General features: G+C 45.4%; 1 protein-coding gene across 1 annotated transcript; it reads left to right on the top strand.

Moving 5' to 3' along the window:
* Positions 1-138: 138 nt before the first annotated feature.
* On the top strand, positions 139-18837 carry TATDN2 (TatD DNase domain containing 2). Its single transcript, XM_036030820.1, is given in 9 exon segments — positions 139-256; positions 888-1304; positions 7329-7826; positions 10609-11493; positions 16119-16246; positions 17843-17915; positions 17917-18027; positions 18429-18598; positions 18757-18837. Coding segments are annotated over 7 exon segments (2247 nt in total). The 5' UTR covers positions 139-256; positions 888-893; the 3' UTR covers positions 18570-18598; positions 18757-18837.
* Positions 18838-22313: the final 3476 nt, after the last annotated feature.

Genomic DNA, 22313 nt, shown 5'->3' with positions numbered 1-22313 from the left:
TCCGTCTTGAGCGGAGTCTCTCTCCCCGCGGATTGGAGCAATGGGCTCCCTCCGGTGCAGGACCCGCCCCCACCGTGCGCCGTGCTGCGGGCCACAGGGCTGGTTCTGGGAGGCGGGCACAGCGGAGGCCCGCGGCGTCGGATCTCCGGAGGAGGCCGCCAGATTGGGGCGGGCGGCGAGCAGCGAACGGGAGGCCGGGGCGGGACGTCCGGGCCGTGGGGTCGGCGGGGCCGACGACTGGGCGGCGGAGCAGGAGGTCGGGTAGGGTGGGGCGTGTTGCGAGGCGGCAGACCCGGGCGTTGCCGGCTCCTGAGGGGCGGCTCGGGCCCCTTCCGGCCTGGCCGGGGCTGGTCGGCGGGGCCGCGGTTGCTGGGCGGGCTGCGCGCCGTGCCGGCCCTGCCTTGCGGCCCTCCGGCTGCGTTGCGGGCCTCCAGGTAGCGCGCCCGCCCACGGGCTTTGGGTCTGGCTGCTCTGTGTAGGTCTTAGAGCGCCTCTAGTATTTTTGAAACGCTTTGACATCTCTGAAGGGCTTTGTATTGCAACCTAAGTCGAAGCGCTTTGTAGTCCCGGAAGCGCTTTGACATCTCCGAAGGAGCGCTGTATAAACTGAAGCGTTTGGTAATCGCGGAAACACGTTGTGGCTTGGAAACCGAACCGAAGCCTTTAGTAAATCTTGCAGCGTTTTGACTTCTCTGAAAAGCTTTGGCAACTCAGACCTAGAGAACTGTGATGGGCAGTGGAAAGAAGGGGGAAAGGTCAGTAAGGCTGGTACCTGGCTCTGACCTTCGGGCTTGCCCTCGCCCAGCGGGCGCATGGATGGCGGGAGTCTGAGGAGGGGCAGCTAGGAGGGCTGGTGTTGGAATCCAGGTCCCCTCTTTATCTTGCAGGTGCTCATGGCGTCAGAGCGGCGCAAGGTCAAGTACCACTGGAGCAGCACTTCGGAAGGGTGTTCCCGCAAGCGTAGCTGCCTCCGGGAGACCAGTGATGTGGCCCCCTCCAGACGGCCAGCTCGAAGCACTGCGTCGCGTTCTGGAGGGGCCAGCAGCCCCAAGCGCCTGAAAGCTCAGAAGGAGGACGATGTGGCCTGCACACCGAGGTTGTCCTGGGACTCATCCCGCCGCAGAAATTCCTCCTCCTCTTCCTCCTCCCATTCCTCTGGCCCAGGTGTGGACGGGGCTGCCTCCAAAAGCTGCCTGATTCGGAGCACACGGGGTTTCCTTTCGTCAGGCGGATCTCCTCTGTGCCCTGCCAACTCCTCTCTAGAAGACATGGCTTCTCTAGAAGAGGAAACCTGCAGCCTTAAGGTGGGTAGCTGCAAAGCCTTGCAACCGGTGAACTCCCTTCTACGTGGCTTGAGATTTTGGGGATGGGAATTTTGGTGGAAGGAAACTAAAAAAGATATGCCCTTTAAGATCTCTGGGGTCTACTTCGTTCAAACACAGAACACCAAGCGAGCGTTTGGCCAGGGAGGTGGCCTAAAGTTCTCTAGTGAGGTAGTTTTCAAAGTTGGCGGCCCTTTGGAACAACTTGGAAAGCTTTAAAATACTCCCGCCGGCGTCCCACCCTGGTTTAATTGGGGTAGGGTGTGGTCTGGGCTTCCTCGAGTTAATTGTAAAGTGTGTCTTGGTTGGAGAAGCACTACAGTAGAACGTGGGTTGCTTGCTCTAGAGCACAGGTGGCAAACACAAGGCCCACAAGCCAAATCTGGCCCTCCACGTTGTTTTATCCCGCCCCACACCTTGCTTCTATAGGGAGGCAGCGCAGAGTTCTCCCTTAACTGTTAAGTAGTTCCATTTATAGAGTTGTAAAATTACATTAGGCCCTTTGAAGGCAACCTCGAGGTTGATGTGGCCCCCAGTGAAAATGAGTTTGATACGCCTTCTCTGGAGACACAGATGTATATATGTATTTTGGTTGTAAAGTTAAGGAATTGTGTCCTTGTACTTTGAACCACTCTAAATCAGAATCAGGGGATAAGAATTTGTTTTTTGGTATGGCTTTTCACTAAAGTTATGGTGTCCAACACACTGGAGTTCTGGTTTGGTGGGGCAGGGGTGGTTTAGCAGGTTAAACATTTAGTCCCCAATGGGAACACATAGGAGGGCTGAGTATTTGCGAGCAGAGTACAGACTAAGGAGTGGGAATACCTACTCATTCATTTTATATTAGCTTTTAATTTTATTACTTTTTAATTTTATTTTAAAGGTGTAATAAAATTTTCCCAGCTTTTTGTGTGTGTGAGGGAAAGTTGAACATGAGTCTGTTGGAAACAGAAGCGAATAAAATCCAGTCTCCTGTTTCCCTCTTAGAGTTGAGTGAGCACTAGCTAACATCACTGGCATACTATGTAAACTTCATCCACTTGTTTAATCAGGTTTTGGAAAAACATTTATTGAGGGCCTAATTTGCGTCAGCCTGTGTCCTAGCTGCTTGCGGTTCTCCAGGAACAAAATAAAGATCATGGCCCTATTAGAGTCTGCCTTTTAAGTTTTGGAACTGTGGGCTTCAAAAAAACGGTGAGGAGGAGTACTGACTGTGGAAGAGTGGAGAAAAAATCTTTATTTGGGGAGGGGGAAAGATGGACTGTCCCTAGAGAAAAGTTATTTTACAAAAGCTTTTTTAAAAATGGCCCCAAGGAAAGTAGGTTTGTCTCTAAGACTGCTTAGTGGTTTTTTTTTGTGGAACTGAGAAATGGGGCTGTATTTGGCTATTTATCCTGGGGAACTCTCCGGCTAAGTGCCCTAGGTCAGGTGTTTTCAGTGTGGGCCTCACAGAACTCTTGTATGGGCACGTGAATTTTTAAAAAACTTAATGGTGAACTATAAACCTTTGTCTTTGGCATAAGAATACTGAACATGACTCATGTAAATAAGGTGAATGTGGGGCTTTACTCATACAATTTAATCTTGTCTTGAATCCTCGATGTAATTTCAGTGTATTTGGGTACAGCATAAAATAATATCGACTGATTAAATTTTAACTTCATTGGCAGTTATAGATGGAGTGAAGCCTAGTATTTGGAAGGGCAGAAAAATTAACCTTGCTTAGTCTTTGAGGTGTGCTGCATCCCTGGCTCAGGCTATCCTGCGGACTCTGGGCTCAAGTGTAAGGGTGTGGCCTCTGAGCCAGGTGGGTCTGATCCTACCATGGACCCACCTTTCTCTTGTTTGGCCCTTAGCAACCTTGTTTTACCACATCAATTTAATGGTTAAACATGGCACAAGGAATAGTCTGGGCCTGTTTCTTTGGGTTCACCAGTGCCTTGCTCTTGGTCAATAAGCATTTGAGGGTTATTGTGTGCTTAATACTCTTTTGGGTCATGGAGCCATGAGATGGCTTCGGAGGAGCACACAGCCTGTTGGGAGTGTGGTTAAGTCACAGGACTGTCTCATGAGGTGGTAAGGTGGAGCAAAGAGCCCAGGATGAGGCTGGAGAGTTAGGTAGGGGCAGATTGCTGCAGGGTTTTATTGCCAAAGGAATTTAGTTTATATAGTACTCTGTACAGAGGGGTGGCAGATTTGCATTTTCGAAAGATCCATCTCTAGCACTGCCAAGGGCTCTCCCTAGAGTGTGTTTGTTAGTTTGGAAGCAGGATACACAGTACTTCACTCATCTTGATGAGTTACAGTATCCTCTCTTACCTTCCCCTCAATCTGTACCTCTTCCCCCTTTCTCCAGTCTTGGTGTGAACTTGTCTCTTAACCCCTGTCAGCAAGCACAACTGAGGGGCATTGACAGAAAATGGCATGTTTGCCCCCTAGGTTCTTCCAAGGTCCCCTCAGCACTCTTCTACCTTCTACTCACACATCATCTGCTTTTCTATGTTTACTCTGTGACCTTTGAGGGCTACACACGTGGCTTTGTGTGTCGTCACCCTCACCCCCCTTCCTGCTGCTTCAGTACAAAAATCTCAGTGCCAGGTTCTAGAATATTCAAGGGGAAGATGTTTGTCTTAGCCTAGTTTGGCTGCTATAACAAAATACCACAGACTGGGTAGTTTATAAACAACAGAAATTTATTTCCTACAGTTCTGGAGGCTGGAGATCTGAGATCGGAGTGCCAGCGTGGTCAGGTGATGGCTCTCTTCAGCGCTGCTGACTTTTCATTGTGTCCTCACATGGCACAAGGGGTCATGCGAGCTTTCTTGGGGCCTCTTGTATAAGAACACTAATCCACTGTCATAATGGAATCACTTTCCGAAGGCTCCACCTAGCCCCGTCACCTTGGGGTCAGATTTCAACATGAATTTTAGGGGGACATATTCAGACCATAGCTAGACTGGGGTGTTTTGGAATCCTTAGAGATTCCTGCTGGCCAGCCTCGCATTGTTTGTTCCTTATCACCGCTAGGACAATTGTTTGAGGTTTTCTCAAATTCTGATGGTAACTGATGATCTTTGTTTACAGAGAACGTTAAATGTCTATTATGAACACCTTCACCTACCTTATATTTAGTCCTATGTAAAATTTTATATTCCATATAGGGAAGGAAGAGTGGAAGGGAACATTTGAGCCTTTATAATGTAATAGACCTTGGTCAGATATAATTCTCAGTGTTTGATCTGTAGACTATCTTATAATCCTCAGAGTCTTGTGAAGTAGGTGGTATTATCTTTACATATTAGTTAACAAATATTTACATATTGATTAACAAATATTTGAGCACCTACTGTGTGTAGGCACTGGGACAAGGAGCCTTAGAAAGGTTAAATAACTTGACCAAGGCCATACAGCTTGTAAGTGGCAGAACTATGGTATAATTCCAGATCAGTCTGACCTCAAAGGCAGGATTCTTTCCACTGCTGCCCTCTGGAGCGCCTGCTCTGTCCTGGCCCAGCAGTAGATGTGAGGGATGGAGAGATGAAGAGGGCAGGATCCTTCCCCTGAGGTTCTCTCTGCAGGGTGACACAGCCCAGACCCAAGAAACGATTGTGTATCTCAGCTCTTTGAATGCTAGAGCTTTCATGTGTGATCCCATTTCCTGCATGTTCCCTCAGCAGACGTCCAGTGCTTGGGTGGAAGTCTGTTTTAGAGGCTAGATGTTCAAAGAATAAAGCAGTGATTGACAGACTGAAAAGTCATTCATCACAATGCAGTGCATAGAGTGTTGTAACAGCAATATCTGAAGTACCAGGGGTCAGAGGAATGAGTGACACACCACAGGGAAAGGGCTCACAGAAGAGGTATCATTTGAGTTCTGGTAGACAAGGAGGAGGAAAGGACGTTTCAGGCAACAGCAGCAATGTGTATTCAAAAAGGGTCAGGAAATACTGCTGGTCTGAAGTACTTGGGACACTACTGGTTCCTGTGGGCCCTTCTTCCTCACTTCTTCAGCACCTTTCTTCATTCCCCGGACACCTGGGTGTGTGGAGAAAGCTGGGAGATGATGCTGGAAAGGAAAGTTGGGGGGCACCCTGGGAAAGGGTTTCAAGGTCATGCTTAGGAGTTTGGGGTGTATGCTGTAGGCAAATGCAGAGCCATGGAAGGGTTTAAGTAGAGGCATGACATTGCCAGATTTTAGAACTCCTGGCTCATTGAAGAGAAAAGATAAGGAGGAGGCTGAAAGCTTGTTAGGAACTGTTGAGATTGTTCAGACTGGCCGTGATGGGCGCTGGAACGACATCTCCATGTGCTCTTTCCGTCGGCGTGCCTTCAGAGATGCACAATTCACCAAGCGGTCCTGCCTGGATAAACTTAGTCTCTCCCTTTGAAAGCCAGGTGGTTTGTCTCTGCTCTTGTACTTTCTGCCTAACCTTTACCTTTATAGCCACCTGTTCACTGTTGAAACTTCTTCAATGATCTTAGGTCCTCATGGTCTCTGACATCTCAGCCTTTGATACTATTTCCCAACTTTCATATTTTCCCTATTCTTCCTTAGTTTCCAGGATGTTAGGGGGAACTTGAATTTGAATCCTGGTTCTGCCACTTAACAATCCATGTGGCAGCGTCCCTCTCTGTAAAGAGGGGTGGCACCCGTGGCTGCTCTGCTAAGTCTATGTGGAAATAAGTTGTGTTGCTGTATATTCCCAACCTGCTTTTACCCACGCAAGTGCAGTCCGGTCTTCCCTGTCAGGGTTTGCACACTGGGCTATAGGCTGGACCCACAGGTCCTCACAGTATTTAACATTTTGGAAAGTGCACATTAAAAATATAAACCCCTAGTCCAAACCTCTGCCTTGAACTCTAGATTTGAGTGACCTCCTTCCTTTTCCCACTTTGTACTCCCTTTTCTGTTTTATTTTTCTCCCTGGCACTTTTTACCTTCTACCATACATACTGCTTTTCTCCTCATAGTAGGGGTGTTTGGGAGTGCACTGCTTTGGGAATGGTTCTGGGGGAAGACTTATGGAGCATTCTTACACTAGGCTGGGATTAGACTGGATCTGAGTTTCACAGGGAATTAATGTGAGGAAATAATCTAGCTTCTTTCCTGTGGACTCCTGGAATGGCGGTATGTGGAGAGGTAAAGAAAGAGGCTGAGACTTTACCTGTATCTCTGAGAAGATTTCGGGGGACGGAGTAGATCTCTTGATTGACCCTGAAAACTGAGGTACCTTCCAGCACTAAGGTTTAGAAGTTTGCTGAGAACTCAAAGGAGGCTCTTGTGCGCTGGCTGGTGTGGCTCAGTGGATTGAGTGCTGGCCTGCGAACCAAAGGGTCACTGGTTTGATTCCCAGTCAGGGCACATGCCTGGGTTGTGGGCCAGGACCCCAGTAGGGGCACGTGAGAGGCAACCACACGTTGATGTTCCCTCTCTTTCTCCCTCTCTTCCTCCCTCTCTTCCCTGCTCTCTAAAAATAAATAACTGAAATCTTTTTTAAAATTTATTTTAAGAAAAGGAGGCTCTGGGTATAGTGCTAAGCACCCTGCTCTTAATAGTCAGATGATTGGCGTCCACTCCTCATGGGGCCCTTGGGTTTCCTTGATTCCTGGTTGTGGGGTTGGATTAGCTGGTTTCTTGGGAGCTTTCCAGTGCTAAGATGTTAGGCTTCTATTTTGCCTGTGTGTGTGTGTTCTGAAGTATGTGGTAGTGCTCACCCTTGAGGAGCTTGCAGTGTAGTGTTAATAGACTGTTGCTTTCTCAGCTCATTCCTTCCCACTGCAGTATGAGGGTATTATCTGATAAGTATGAGAAAGTGAATATTAAGAAATAGCAGCAGTTCCATTCCTTTTACGGGGGTAGGAGGGGAACCATCACTTGGAGAGAGTCTTTGTCTGTCTTACCCACTGTCACTCTGCCTTTGACTGGTGGAGACCCCACTGGTTTTTAATTTGCCAAATGCTTGATGTATGAAATCACCCTTTCTTGATCTCTGTTTTTTCTTCCAGGTTAATTCCAAAGATAGTTCTCATAGTTCCATGAACTCTGAGTTTGCAGCTGAAGCTGAGGGGCAAAATGATACAACCGAGGACCCAAGCAAGGTTCAGAAAAGAAAGAAGGATAGACTTCGAGACCAAGGCTCTACAATGATCTACCTGAAGGCTATCCAGGGTATCCTGGGAAAGTCGATGCCAAAAAGGAAGGGAGAAACTGTCAGTAGGACAAAATCAAACACAGGAGAGCATCCCAGCCGTGGAGAAGGACCAGCCAGGAGTGTCACTGTGTCTGCTCCTCAGAAAGAGAAAGAGTCAGCCCCAGAGGCCAGAGTGAAAGAGGAGAAAAAAGCTGTGCCAGAGAGGAGCAGCATCTGTGACAGGAGAGTGGTGGTAGACCCTCAGGAGAAACCCAGGGAGGAGCCACTTGGTGACCGAAGGACAGTTATTGACAAGTGCTCTCCACCCCTAGAATTTTTGGATGACTCGGACTCTCATTTAGAATGCCAAAAGGTGAGTTTTACCATAGTTCTCTTGATTAAATGTAGTATTTGGTCTTTCTAGTTTGATTCTAAGTGTTAATCATTAAAGTAGTACTTTATTTACTCAGGATTCCAGGTGACAAACTGATGGTTCTCTTTTAACATTGCATTTCAGAGTTAATTAAGAAACCTCAATGTAGTGCTGTCTTTTTTTTTTTTTATAAGAATTTATATCCTTTTTAGGATATGGATTTGCCTGCCATACAAAGGCCAAAATAACAGTGGCTTAAAGAAAATAGAAGTTTCTTCCATTGGCTGGTGTGGCTGAGTGTATTGAGTGCCGGCCTGCAAATTGAAAGGTCATCAGTTCGATTCCCAATGAGGGCACATGCCTGGGTTGTGGGCTAGGTCCCCAATTGGGAGCATGAGAGAGAGACAGCCAATTGATAACACTGATGTTTCTCTCCCTCTCTTTCTCCCTCCCTTCCCCTCTTTCTAAAAGTAAATAAATAAAATCTTAAAAAAAAAAAAGTTTGGCTTGAGGAGGATGGTTCCACCTTGGTGCCTTCTATCTTGATGCTCTGTTGCCCCTCGACACAGTTCTCTTTTTTTCTTCTTTCCTCAACACAGTTGTCCATCTTGTGGTCTGAGGTGGCTACTCTGATAGGATTCAGAGTACAATATGTTGCCCACTTCAGCCAGTAGGAAGAGAAAAGAAGAAGAAAGTACACTTTCTCCCTTTTAAAAGCTTGGCTCAGAAGTTGTCCACGTGGTATCTGCTCATATCAATTGATGAGAATCTAAAAACCTACCCAAGATCTAGCTGCAATAGAGTCTGGAAAATTAACTTCTATCTCTCAGACTTACACCCAGAAAAACTTCTACTGCTATTAAGGAGAGAGTGATACTGAAAGGAAGCTAGCAGTTTTTAACATAGCTTGTAATTGTGGGGGAAAAATCATTCCTTTGTTCCACCTGTCTCTGCCTATCCTTTATTACTGCTCCTCAGTGGCAGCCCCTTTCATCTCTTTGAGGTCTTTCTTCTAGTACTTAACTCCGTATTTCTAAGTGATTTCACAATTGAATGATTTTTCAACTCTGGACATCTGTGGACTTCCTACTCAGGAAGGTGAGCATTTAGTTCTCGGCGCTAACTCGCTTCAGTGGCACCCACACTCATGGCATATTTCCTCCCCTTCCTGTAGCTCCCTGTGCTGGAATACAATTTTTGGCTAAATCTGTTTAGAATTTATTACCACCATGTTCATAGCTGAGTCACCTGGTATACTCTGATTATATTTCCTTTCTTGTAAAAGTTTACTTTCCTTGGAGGTGATCATGACCTTGCTTTTCTCTTTAGTTTTCTCTATACCTATCATTGATTCATCCCCAAACTGCTAGTGCCAAGGACATACATGAAAACACTTTGCTTAGTGCTAGTGTATAGTCTGCCCTCAATAAATGTAACTGTAAATTTTACCGCATGGATCCCTGGCTAGTATGGCTCAGTGGATTGAGCACTGGCCTGTGAACTAAAGGGTCACCGGTTCTATTCCCAGTCAGGGCACATGCCTGCGTTGTGGGCCAGGTTCCCAGTAGGGAGTGTGCAAGATTTGGCAACTGATCATGTATCTCTTGCACATTGCTGTTTCTGTCCCTCACTTTCTCCAAAAGTAAATAAATAAAATTTAAAAAAATAAAAAGCTGTGTTTTTCAAAAGCCCCCTAGAGGTTCTGATGTGAAGCTAAGTTCAGACACCATTGCACCATTCTATGAAGTAATTCAACAAATATTTATGAACATTCATTATATGCCAGGCACTATTCTGCCTGTTTGGAAAACATCAGTGAAGAAAATAAAAATTCCTGACCTTGTGGAACTTAGGTTCTAGCAGTGCTAACTTGATTTAATGCAATGTGTAGTTTTTCTGGTTACTATGGCACCTAGAGCTATAAAATAATGGTATTGTTTTGCTTTCAATTTTGTGAGTCAGGAATTTATAAAGATCTGGACTGGGAATATCTTGTTTGGGGGGTGTTTTATGTGGTTTCATTCAGATTTTTGAGGGCCACAATCTGAAAGCTCAGCAAGGATGGACGTCTAAGATGTTCACTCACACACATTAGGCAGTCGATGCTGGCACCTACCAGTAACCTCTCTAGCATGTGGTCTTGGGTGGTATGATTTCTTATTTGGTGATTGGCTTCCCCCAGAGAAGCAAGCTGAGAGAACCAGGATAAGGCTGGAACCAGAACACAGGCTTCAAGGCTGTGTTCTGACCTAGCCTTGGAACTTGTGCAGTTTCACTGCTGCATTCTGTTGATTGCAAGTAAGTCACGGTTTGGGCCAGGTTCAAGTGGAGTGTTCACAAACCCCATCTTTCAATGGGGAGTAGTGTCAGAATTTGCGACACATCTTAAAACTACCATCCATGTGTGGTTTTGCATTTTGAATGTATGAGAAATATATTGTTAGAGATGAGATACCTAGCACTGCTTTTCTCTAAAATCTCCAAAACACAGAACAGTTTTTCTCAAGAGGGATCATTCAGAGAGAGGGGGTGCAGGTGTAGCATCCCCTTCAGGGATGGTGTTATGAGTTTATCCCCTGAACCTGATTTGACTGTTCTTAGGTGTAACCTGGCTCACTTTCTGGAAATCATAAGTAAAGTAGGTGACAGAGTGAGCTAATGAGCCAATGCAAAACCTTCCTTCACCTGAAAAATAAGTAACAGCTTATGTTCTACAGATGGCGGATTATGGGAGGTTGTCTTCACACAGGAAGGCTAACCCTTTGTTGTTTCTTTTCTGCAGCCTAAAGAAAGGGAGGTGGTGATAGAGCACGCCTCTTCAGGAAGTGACTGGTCCGACGTGGACGAGGTCTCCACAGTCAGATTCTCTCAGGAGGAGCCTATCTCGATGAAACTCTCAGCAGTTTCAGAACCTTCTGCCTTCCCCACTGACTATGTCATGTATCCAGCTCATTTGTACAGTAGTCCTTGGTGTGACTATGCCAGCTATTGGACCAGCAGCACCAAGCCTTCCAGCTACCCCTCCATAGGCAGCAGCAGCAGTAGTGACACATTGCAGGCTGGGAGGAGCAGCCGGGGCCTCCTGAGTGATTATTCCTCCAACTCAACAGTGAGCTCCCAAAATACCTCCAGAGATCTGGAGGCAACAGAGGAAGGCAGATCCCAGAATTCTCGTTCATTTCATTTCTCCAGAAGCTTAGAAGAGCAGGTGAAGGAGAAAAGAACATTCCAGGAGGAGATGCCACCCCGTTCTTGTGAAAGACATGCATCTAGCCCTCTGCCAAGGAGCCATCGGGAGCCAAACCTAGAGGAGGGCTTCATTGATACTCACTGTCACTTGGACATGCTCTATTCCAAGTTGTCTTTCAAAGGGACCTTTAGCAAGTTCAGGAAAATTTATAGCAGCTCCTTCCCTAAGGAATTTCAGGGCTGTATCTCTGACTTCTGTGATCCCAGGACGCTGACAGATTGCCTATGGGAGGAGCTGTTGAAAGAGGATCTGGTTTGGGGGGCCTTTGGCTGTCACCCTCATTTTGCACGTTACTACAGTGAGAGTCAAGAAAGAAATCTTTTACAAGCCTTACGGCATCCCAAGGCTGTGGCATTTGGAGAAATGGGCTTGGATTACTCTTACAAATGCACCACGCCTGTCCCAGAACAGCACAAGGTAATGAGGTTCTCTTTAATTTGCTTATAGTTTTTTTTAAAGTTCTTAGTTTATTAATCCTCTCATAAAAAATCTGCACAATCACCACAAAGTCACTGAAGAATCTTTACTCTGTTTACCAGCACCAGCATTGGCCTTTGTAGTCCCCCTGACTTTCTTCATTCTGTTCTTGCACTTGTTTCTCTGTTTTCTTGAGGTCTTCTTCCCATGTAGGCCATGTCTTGCAAGTGTCGTTTGGGTTCTTTTTCTTTGCATAATCTAAGGAATCATAAATTATACCAAAGCCACTTGTCTTGACACCACCAAAATGGATTCTGAATCCAAACACAAATATGACATCTGGTGTGGTCTTCCACATTTTGGCTAGTTTTCCTCCAGTTTCTTTCCTCAGTACAACAGTTGCTTTCCCAGGGTGAAGGGCGTCAGTTACCATTTATTTCTGCCAAAGTAGAGTGGTGGGCATGAACTTCCCGGTCCGCAGAGTTAACTGTTGTTCGCGATGGCTGATGGTGACCCACTTGCTTACTTGCTTGGCGACCCACTTGCTACTTGCTTGGCGACCCTCTTTTAGTTGTTGAAATACAATACGTTTCAGTTTCTCTGTTTAGTTGTTGGAGTATGTACAATAGCGTTCTCTACTTTTTGAAGGGGTGGTTCTCTACTTTTGGAGTAAAGGGTTTAGAAATCCTAAACATTTAATTGCTCTTATCAGACCATCTAGATGTCATTTTTCAAATTTTTCACAAGCTATTTCTTTTAGTTTTTTAATGTAAGCAGAGGGTGGGGGACAGGTACTTTGTGACTTCTTATGGCTAATGATATGTGTCAAAACACCTGTTCTGGGAAGCAACAAATTTTGCATAATTATTTTTATTTTTATTTTAACGTTAAGTATACTCATTGTAGAGTACTTGGAAAATACGAAAATGTGTAAAGAAGATAATTTCTCACTCCATTAGAGATAACAATTGTTTCCATCTTAATATTTTTTCCTCCTAATATCTTTTAAGCATGGAGATTCGGCAGGGTATGAGTAGCTGTAGCACTTCAGTGGAAGTTTCTGTTTTAGGAAGGACCAGGACAGGGAGAAAGACCCTCCCACTTCCTCACTGTGCATGTTGTCGTCAGGTTGAATTTGTTCTATGCTGTCTTCCTGTTGATGCGTTAAGTCTGGGTCCACATGCCCAATGTGTTCAGACCTTGGTGAGCATGTGTTGATTCCAGCTGGGCAGAATTTGGCACCAGCTTTCCCCTTTGGTGCTGTTTCCAGCCCAGGTGGGTCAGCATCAGTCAGCCATGCACTGATGGTGTACCCCACTTATCCTGGCATCTGTGGTTCACTGTGTGAATTCAGAGAAGGAATCTCCGAGTCAGTGGTTTCTTAACTTTCCTTTGTTTGAAGAGAGAAAATTCAAGGAAGGTATGGTGTCCTGCTTTAGTAGAAGACTAGACTTTTATACACCTTTAGGAAATAGAGATTCCAATTTGAATAGTTATCCATGATAGCCAATACGCATGCTAGGCTTATCAGTTAATTTCCATAGGAAACAACTTCAGATGTTCAGTTGTTTCCAAAAGATTTTCTTTTAGATGAATTTGCTAGGACCTGTTAAGGTTATTAAATTCCGACCGGGTGATTTTGACTTGATGTACATTCAGACAGGTGGGTGAGATTTTATGTATATGGAATGTTTTCAGTTTTTGACCTGGGGGGATGTTTTCTAGTATAGTGTTTCAGTTCACAATTAGGTCTGGGGAAAAATCAGTAATTACCCTGCCTATCTAGAGCTCCCTTTCATTACTAACACTGGGGGGCTTACAATTTCTGGCTTGAAGCTATAATTTATTAGCCACAAAATGAATGGAAAATAGCTAAACCTGAAGACATAGGAAAAAATAGATTTTTTTTTAAAGAAAGTGAGACAAATATTTAATGTTCTGCTTACCCATTTGGTCTCTATGACACTGAGCAGGTGTGGTATAGAAAGAGGAACAGTTCAGAAATGTGTACACTGAGGCAACCGGAAATACTGATATTGTATAGCTGATGTTTTGTTAAATGCCTGCTGTATGCCAGGAAGTGAGCCAAGTGTTTCATAGTAACTCTTCCTTCTATTAAATCATCATGGTATCTGATCCACATGTAGAGGTACCTAGGGCCTGCTGACTGAACTTGGAGTTAATAGGGTGGCAAATAGAATCTTGCAGGAATCGTTTGGCTTGATGAGATGGGATTCAAGCTGGAAAACAGTGATTCAGAGGAAATAAATTGCTGGCAGTGGGAGGACTGAACTGTATATAGAAGAGAGGAAGACGAGATTTTTTTTGTAAAACACTGGAGGAAGTGGATGTTCTTGAAGTAAATCTAAACTCAGGCACCAAAACAAGTGGTGGGAACTAGCCACTGCTTTAGTTGATACAGGCATTGAGTTGCACTTGCCTTTATAAAAGCAGAGTGGTTGGCAAGGTCTTGGTGTGTCCTGAATATTTTATCTGCAAAGGGGAGAAGAAAAGTCTTATGTGGAAGGACGGTATCTGGTTGAGTAAGAGGGTGTTAGCTGTGGTTCAATATGAGAGAGAGCTTTGTTTCGGTTACCTTTTTCTGGAAGGATTAGAAAATAGAGAAAAGCAAAAAAAATTGGGGGAAAATCAGTGGTTATCCTGTTATCCAGAGTAAACCACTGTTAACTTTTCAGAAATTTAACTGTTTCCTTTCTGTTTAATTTCTAAGAGTTAGGTTCTGGATGGTTTGTGTGTGAGTTGCACATACCAGCCAGTATGACTATCAGAATCTCTAGGTTTCAGGAGTTGGAAAGCCAGGGTGAACGAATAGACTGTCCCTCCCCACTTGGGCAGGCCTGGCTGAACCCAGCTGCTTCTGTCTGTATTTGTGTTTGACTAGAATTAATTACTGAGGTAATGAGTATGCAGCAGCTGCTGGGGGGCCACCCCCAGAGGAGACTGATGAACTCTGGAATCCCTGGAAATAATGGATCAGTGGGAACCTGAGCATATGCAGGCAGAAGAGAGTAAGCACACTGGGTAAAATCACTGATGTGCGCTGGCTGTAGTCACTCTTGTTCTGTTTTTTAGCCCGGTTCCTGGTCAGGACAAATGCTCTAGATAGCTCCAGCCCAGCCACAAGTTCCTGCCCACTAGCAATTCTTTTATTTTAACATTTTTGAAATTTGGATGTTTTACAAAACATTATATTTGTAATATCATTGTCCTTTGGAGAATTGCAGGGGAAAATTGGTGACATGTCTTACAAGCACCTGTCACAGAATCAAGGGAATATGTGTTGTGTGTACATGTTTTTAATAAAAGAAATTAGGGAATTTGAAAAAGGAAAGTAATTGTTTTGAATGATTTTTTCCACTTGCGAACATGTTCCTGTTTCATTCAGTATACTTTGAAAAATACGTTTTTTACCAGCTGGGTTATATTCCACCCAAAGGCTGTAGTAGTTTAACTGTTCTAAGGAATAATAGTTTTTGAGGCAGTAATTAAACGTTGGGATTATGATCCCTGGCAACCTGCTGCCTCTGTAGGGGTTCAAGGAGAGGAGATGTGTTGGGAAGGGGATCCAGCCAACTGTACACATTGGAACTAGCCAGTCTGTGAAGCCCTACCAAACATCCTATGATTCTGGTTCTTATGGGCATTTTCTTTGAGTTGCAAACTAAAACAAGTTAAACAAGAGTTATGTCAGATTGCTATATTGGCTCAGTGCTTCTGTTATGAGAAGAGGAAGCACAGTGTTAGACTTGAAAATGTCATTTTCAGGTGAGTATCACCTGACTCAAATTACCAAAAGCATCTCATTATTTGATGTAAAAAATGCAAAATTATACTCCACAATTGAAAAAAACTGTTTATGGAAACATTAAGATGAGGCAGTTTGTTTGTGATGAATTAATACTTTTGTTCTTTGTCCTAAACCTGAACTTGTTGAGGAAAAAATAAGTTCTAGCCCTACTTTTTTCATTTAAATCATTAACAATGTGTGTATTTTACTAATGAAGATTTAAAAATGGCTAGAGTTTAAAAAAAAAGTATAACATATCTGTAGGTATTCACCTAGAAGAATATCTGATTTTAGCTGAGTAAAGAAAACACGTATAATAATTTATCTGAAATGGAGGCGTTGATTCTGTGTGTGCGCGCACACATGTGCTTGTGTAGGAAAAGCTGTGGAAGGTGACTACTTCTTGGGAGTAGAGGCGGGGACAGTGAGGGGAAGGACGTTTAGCTTGTACTTTCTGTTCCTGAGCCCCACCCTGCCCCTGCAGCCCCAGGTAAACGTTGCACAGTGGTTGCTGTGTGGACACATCTGAACAGTGGTGCTACAGCTTCTCGGCTGCAAGTTACTTGACCTCACTTGGAGCCTCAGTTTCTTCACCTACCTCAGGGTGTTTGTAAGGGTTATAGGTTACCATGTACCTAAAGCGCTTTGAGCAATACCTGGCTCTTTAGTGAGACCCATTAAGCCTTGTCTGTTATTGTACATTATACAGTATAGTTTAAATATACAGAGTTGGAGACAGTGGGACTGCCCATTGGACTGGGAACAGACTTCCCAAGTGGCCCTGACCCGCATGTGTTGTCGCTTTATTTTCTCCCAGGTGTTTGAGAGACAGCTGCAGCTGGCCGTGTCTCTAAAGAAGCCCTTGGTGATTCACTGCCGAGAAGCTGACGAAGATCTGCTGAGCATCATGAAAAAATTTGTGCCCTCAGACTACAAGATCCATAGGTTAGGCGGGCGCTTCAGCGGGCAAATGAAATGAATGCTTCCCTCTGTCTAGGATGTTAGTTGGACAAACAAAAACTCAGTAGGAGAGCTGAGTGGATAATGTTGTCTTTAGTATCTTTTCTAAAGATTAAGTGTTAGTTTAAACCATATGAAATATTTGATATTTGACCGCTTTTTACTTACAAAACTGCAACTTTATATGGTTTGAGCCAATACCCTGAATCACCAGTGAGCAATAGGGGGCTTTCATGACCCCTGTCCTGGGTGGCAGGCTGAAACGGAATCTCAGTTCTCAGAAGTGAGGACTGAGGAGGCGGCTGTGGAGTCCAGTGACTTAGCACACAGAGAAAATTCCAGGGCACCTGAAAATTTTTCTTTTCCTCTTTTAAATGTGAAAGTTCATTAAAGTGCAGGATATGTTTTATCTGAGTGGTATGTAGGGGTTCTTAAGTTCAGTTTGACAAACTCACCGTGTGCCTGTCCTGGGTGTTGGCTCAGCAGTGGGAGACGATGAGTCAGCTGGTGCCTACCGTAGACCAAGTGAGGCTGAGGTGGGCGTGAAGTGCCGTGAGCTAGGGAGGGGGAGGGGCCGTTAGCTAAGCCTGGCTAGAAGGGGGTCAGGAGGTGATGCCTGGGCTGGCTCTTTCCAGATGAGTGAGATGGGTTAACTGAAAAAACAAACACCCCCCCCCCCCCCCAAAACAAAAACAGGGACCCTAGAACCCAAACCAGGTCTTGACAGGTGGCAGAAGTAGGTGGCCTGTCAGACCTCTAGGCTGCTGCCCTTTCGGGTGCCCAAACAGAGATGCGAAGGCCCTGACCTCTGACTGTGCTGGCACACCACAGACAGCCACTCAGCCCTTCTGGGGTGGCTGGTTGGTTTTTCATTGCTTCATTCTGGGCTGACTTTAAAGGAATTCTAATCGGTTGGTGGTAGGTAGATGGCGCCTAAAATGGCCCGACAAGGTGTTTGTGACTGGAGGAAGCCCTGAATTTCCACATTGGTTTATATATAGAAAAAATTAAGGACATAAGTAGCCATCAAATTAAGAGAAGAAAAATGCATCTGTAGTCTCCTCAATATTTCATTGTTTTATTTATTTTTATTTATTATAGTTGTCCCAATTTTTTCCCCTTTGCCTTGCTCCGTCCAGCCTACTCCTCAGTGTTTTTATTTTTGTTTCCTTTGAATCATTTGACTACATGGTCATAATTTTTACCTGCTGTAGTTGTAGTCTTAGTGAGGCCACAGTTTTAAATTCTGCTTCTTTTTCTGTGTTATAAGCACAACCCTGTCCCTGTGTTGTTGCTGTATGCCTGTTCTTCTGGGTGATTGTTTCAAGTGGCGGTGCAGCGTTCTATGGTGTCTAGGGTTGATGGGTGAGCACTGCTCACCAGGAGTCATTTTGCCTCTTCCTGTGTTAGAGCCAGTTCTTCTCTGTGTTTACCATGGAGTCCTTCCTTTGGAAGCTGTCTTTCCATTTCTGGAAATTTATCCACAAGAAATAATTTATAAGGGCTAATATGTCTAGAGGGAGTTGGGGGTTGCTGCAGAGGGGATTGTGAGAGAATGCTGACCTGGAATTCTCCTCCCAGGCATTGCTTCACTGGCAGCTACCCGGTCATCGAGCCCCTGTTGAAGCACTTTCCCAACATGTCTGTGGGCTTCAACCGCTGTCCTGACTTACTCCTCTGCCTGGGAGGCCCGGGAAGCTCTGAAACAGATCCCGCTGGAGAGAATCATCGTGGAAACTGATGCCCCCTACTTTTTGCCTCGACAGGTATGGGTATCTTCAGGCTGATTTGAGGCACTGAGGAGAAAGGGTGGGAAGGTTGGCAAGGCCAGAGCCCCAGTGACTTCCAGGTCCCACCCTTGGCTGTGTAGAGATGTCTCCTTGTATTGCTCTGCAGAGCCAAAAGTTTAGGGGGCTGAGAAGCTGAAGGGTAACCACTCTCTTCCAGGCAGTGCAAAGCCCTACCCTGTAGAGGGTAGTCCAAGGAAGCGTGGGACCCTGCTCACCCAGAGCCCCCCATGACTAGGACTCTCCCTGCACCTGCAGGTAAAGGGGTCTCTACAGGGCAGCCCCAAAGAGGTCCTTATTGGGGAAGGGCCGGGAGGGATTCTGTGTAATGACTATGCACAGAAGGCACAGCGATGTTCTGAATGCTTGATATCTTCCAGGTTCCCAAAAGCCTTTGTCAGTATGCCCACCCAGGCCTGGCCTTGCATACAGTTCGAGAGATTGCCAGGGTCAAAGATCAGCCTCTCTCCCACACCTTGGCTACCTTGCGTGAGAACACCAGTCGCCTCTACAATCTTTAAGCAGAGGGTGCAGGAGTCTCCTATAAAAGGTCACAAAATTCACACTTATGTTTTTTAAAAACTGGGACAAAAGTGTCTTGCTGCATTTATTAATGTGGAGAGTGTAAACAGAGGGTGAGCATTAAGGCTGATTTGTCTTCAGTGGACTTGGTTTGAAACCTTCTCTTTTCTCTTCCCTACCCTCCAGGATGACCAGTGACCTAACAGGACATAGGCTGGGTCTCACCTCTGCCTGGGTCCCAGGACAAGGGAGTGTTTAGAGAGCACATTGGAATGGCGAAAAACCAGGACAGGAAACAGGATGTTTTCCCTGAAACCTCATCATAAGGTTTTGCTTCTGGCTGGTGGGTGGGTGGGGTGGTGGGGTACAGTGGAGTGGGGTGAGGGGTGGGGTTTGCTGCCCAGCCGCAGGCTCCAGGACAGTCGGAGAAGAAAGGCTGGTGGAAGGGGGCAGCAGTTTGCCAGTCCAAATCCCTGTTCTCTACAGCCTGTGATTTTGAGCAGTTTGTGAATAAATTTATCCTCCTACTCGTCTAAGTCCATGTTGTGTGTAACTTGGTTCCTGGTTCTCAGTTCTGAGAAGGAACTCCCTGTGGGAAATCTCCTGTGGGGGACCTTCACTAGAGATGTATGAAGTCATCCCCGTGTCTTCCGTGGATAACTCTTCAGTTTGGTTGTCGCTGTTGCTGTGCCAGCTCTGCATCGGTGCAGGTGGAAGGACCTCGATTGCCGGGCTCACTGGCTCTACTGCCATCAGTGCAGAGCAGGCAGAAGAGCACTCACTGTCCAGCGAAAGTCCTGGCCGATGGAGATTTGGACAGATCTGGGAACTCAAGAGGCCTTCTTGAGGAACAGAACCCCAAAGAAGGTGTTCTCACTGATGCCATGGGGCTGCAGCTCAGCTGTGTTACTTTGATAAGCGTCCAGTTTGTGGCAGAAGCTACCTGCTAGTCTGCTGTTGAGGTCCCAGCTGCCCTTTGTTCCATTTTTGCCCCCTTCTCCTGGAACACTTGACCAGAAATGTTCATTCTGTTTCATTGCAAATGACAGCCTCTTGTGTGCATTTCCCAGGTTGAGAGGTAAATCAGTTTAATTCTCCAAAGCTCAATTGGGGCCACCTAGCCATGTTCTTTTGCCTTTGCAGGACGAGCAGGCCTGGTGTCTGTAATCTCTCAGCTCCTCTCCTGGAGGTCTCCCTTGCCTTTGCCTCATCTCTGTTCTTTATGTTGGAAATGAGAGTCTCTCCTTTGACTTTCGAGCAGCTGGGTCATCTCAAGTTTTGAGCTGTGTTCTCCTTACCAGTGGCTTGTAAAGGTATATTCATTACAGGCCCTGGAAGCTTATAATGGTCAAGGGTTAAGGGTGAGGACATGCACTTTATCCAGAAGGATCCTTGACTCCCATCTTCCTGCAGTGAGACAGGACACCAAATTCCTTGGGTGGTTTTTGGAAGCCAGTAGCTTAAATCATAAAATCCATCACTTAGTCCTGGATTTCTCAAGGTGATTTTGGAAGGTGCACTTGAGCCTTGTAAGTTAAAAGGGAATGGACTTCACATTTTTTCTGTGTGGTACTTCTCTCTCACCCCCGTATACGAGTTGCTGGCCTGGGAAGTGGGCCTTGATTCACTGTCGATTTTTCATGGATGAGTTATGTGTTGTCTGTGCCTCCGATTTACCAATGTGGGGCACCGGGGGCTCGTTCTCCTATTTGGAAGATTTGGGGAACTGCTAAATATTTCAGAGTGCTTTATTGTCACTCAAATGAACTGCAGCATATCCACTCCTTTACAAATCCTGCAAAGTCAATACTGCCTACATGGAAACCGACTAGTCCTGAATTGGAGGATTAAAAGTGATGCCTATGGGGATGTCTCAGAGCCTCTGTGCAGTCTTCCTGCCAAGGTAAAGCACAAGGTGCTATATACTTTTATCTCTGGGACTTACAGTTATCATTTGCATTGCTGTGGGCATGAAAGCTGGCTGGCGATGTTTTTGATTTTGGACGGCTGACTTGATTGTTTTTGCTTTGCTACCGGAATGCCTCTGTATTACCCCTACCACTGGCCATCAATTTCTGAAAATAAAGGGATGGATTCTCAGTCTACTCCCACGCTCTTCACGTTTGTTTAGAGTTCTCAGAATGAGAACAGCGCTTCGGTTGTTGGCCGACTTTGTAACCTGGAAACCCAAAACTCTGGAGACATTCTCGAGTATTCACGTGCCTCTCTGCAAAATTACACTGCAGGTATGATGTGGTACCTTCTTAAAAGTTCTACTGTCTTTGAGCATTAATTTTCATTTCACACTTTGGGAGCTCAGATTTACTGCTGCTGCTTAGCTATTGAAAACTACATAGATGCCTCTGGGTTTTTTTCCCAGAACAGTGCAGTAAGAGGAAGAAATACTGAGTACATGGGTGTGGTGTTGATGAATCCATTGTACTGTGGGTTTTGGACTGTGAACTCTGATGCTTCTCGGTAAACCTTGGAGGAAATTCTGTTTCACTACTTGTAGTCCTCTCTAATTTTATACTAAGGTATCATTGAACACAAATGCACAAGCCAAAGTGAACCCCTAGAAAGGAAGGCCCTGCTCTGAGAATGCCCAACAAATTTGAAATATCTGTTAATGCCTCATCTTTGAGACCACACTGACCGTGCATGTTCAGTGCGTTCCCTCACTTGGGCTGGGTTCCTTCACGGTTCCACACACAGTTGACTGCGTCTCCTCAGTGACCGTCTGTGGCTGAAAATCAGCTCTTAGCTTTTCTGACGTTTACATGTTTCTCTCTGTATTAAGTTGGGGACGAATACTAATCATTTACTGTCAGGACCTACATTTTTGTACTACCGTATTTATAAATAAGGGCAAATGGCCACTGAAATATCCAGTGATGGAACAAACTCAGTCAAAGGTGACAGCAGAACTGTCACTCAGTGGCCAGCAGCCCCTCTGACCTCGGTCAGTGCTCATTTGTCAGTGATGTTAGCAAGTGGATAAGATGAAGGAAGGTAGGTGTGAGTCTCCATGCTTCGTTTGTGTGCTGGCATAGGGAATTTCTGAGCACACACCTGTAAATGTATGATGAGTTAAATATATGTGCTACCCTACTGATGTACTAGGTGTACCCTAAACCACACAAGTTTTTATAAGGGGAATTTTTTCCTCCAGCAGATACCTTGCTCACCCCAGGGGCAAGTACACTCCATTCAGAGAACCTTAAGTAAGTGGTATCATTAAATGAGACTGGGGGGAACCAGTGTAAGAAGGGTGACGTGGGATCCTGTTAGAAATGCTACATTTTCTCAAGTGTGTCCCTTGTTACTCTTTTAAAAATTTTAAGGGAGGGAGAAGGAGAGAAACATCAACTGGCTGCTTTTGGTAAGTGCTAGTGCTCCAACTAGGGACGGAACCTGCAACCCAGGCATGTACCCTGGCCAGAAAACAACCAATGACCCTGCGGTTTGTCGAACGACACTCAACCAATGGAGCCACACCGGCTGGGGCGCCTTTGTTATTTTATGTCTGCCAGTTGTTGGCTTGAAGTTGACCCAATGTATTATGAAGAAAAAGAAACAAAAGAAATCCCTTGGACCCTAGGCAGTAGGCAGGAGAAGTAACACTGAGAGGCAGTAGTGTATGAAAAGCGTGGACTTGAGCACTACAAGCTCTGGATGTGAGTGGCGATGTATTTGTTACATGACCTTGGCAAGTTAAACTCTGAACCTCAGTTTCCTCCATC

The sequence above is a fragment of the Phyllostomus discolor genome, chromosome 7 (assembly GCF_004126475.2).
Source record: "Phyllostomus discolor isolate MPI-MPIP mPhyDis1 chromosome 7, mPhyDis1.pri.v3, whole genome shotgun sequence".
Taxonomy (NCBI): Eukaryota; Metazoa; Chordata; class Mammalia; order Chiroptera; family Phyllostomidae; genus Phyllostomus; species Phyllostomus discolor.
Note: the sequence above shows the minus strand (reverse complement) of the source record. Positions and strands in the feature narration are given on the sequence as shown.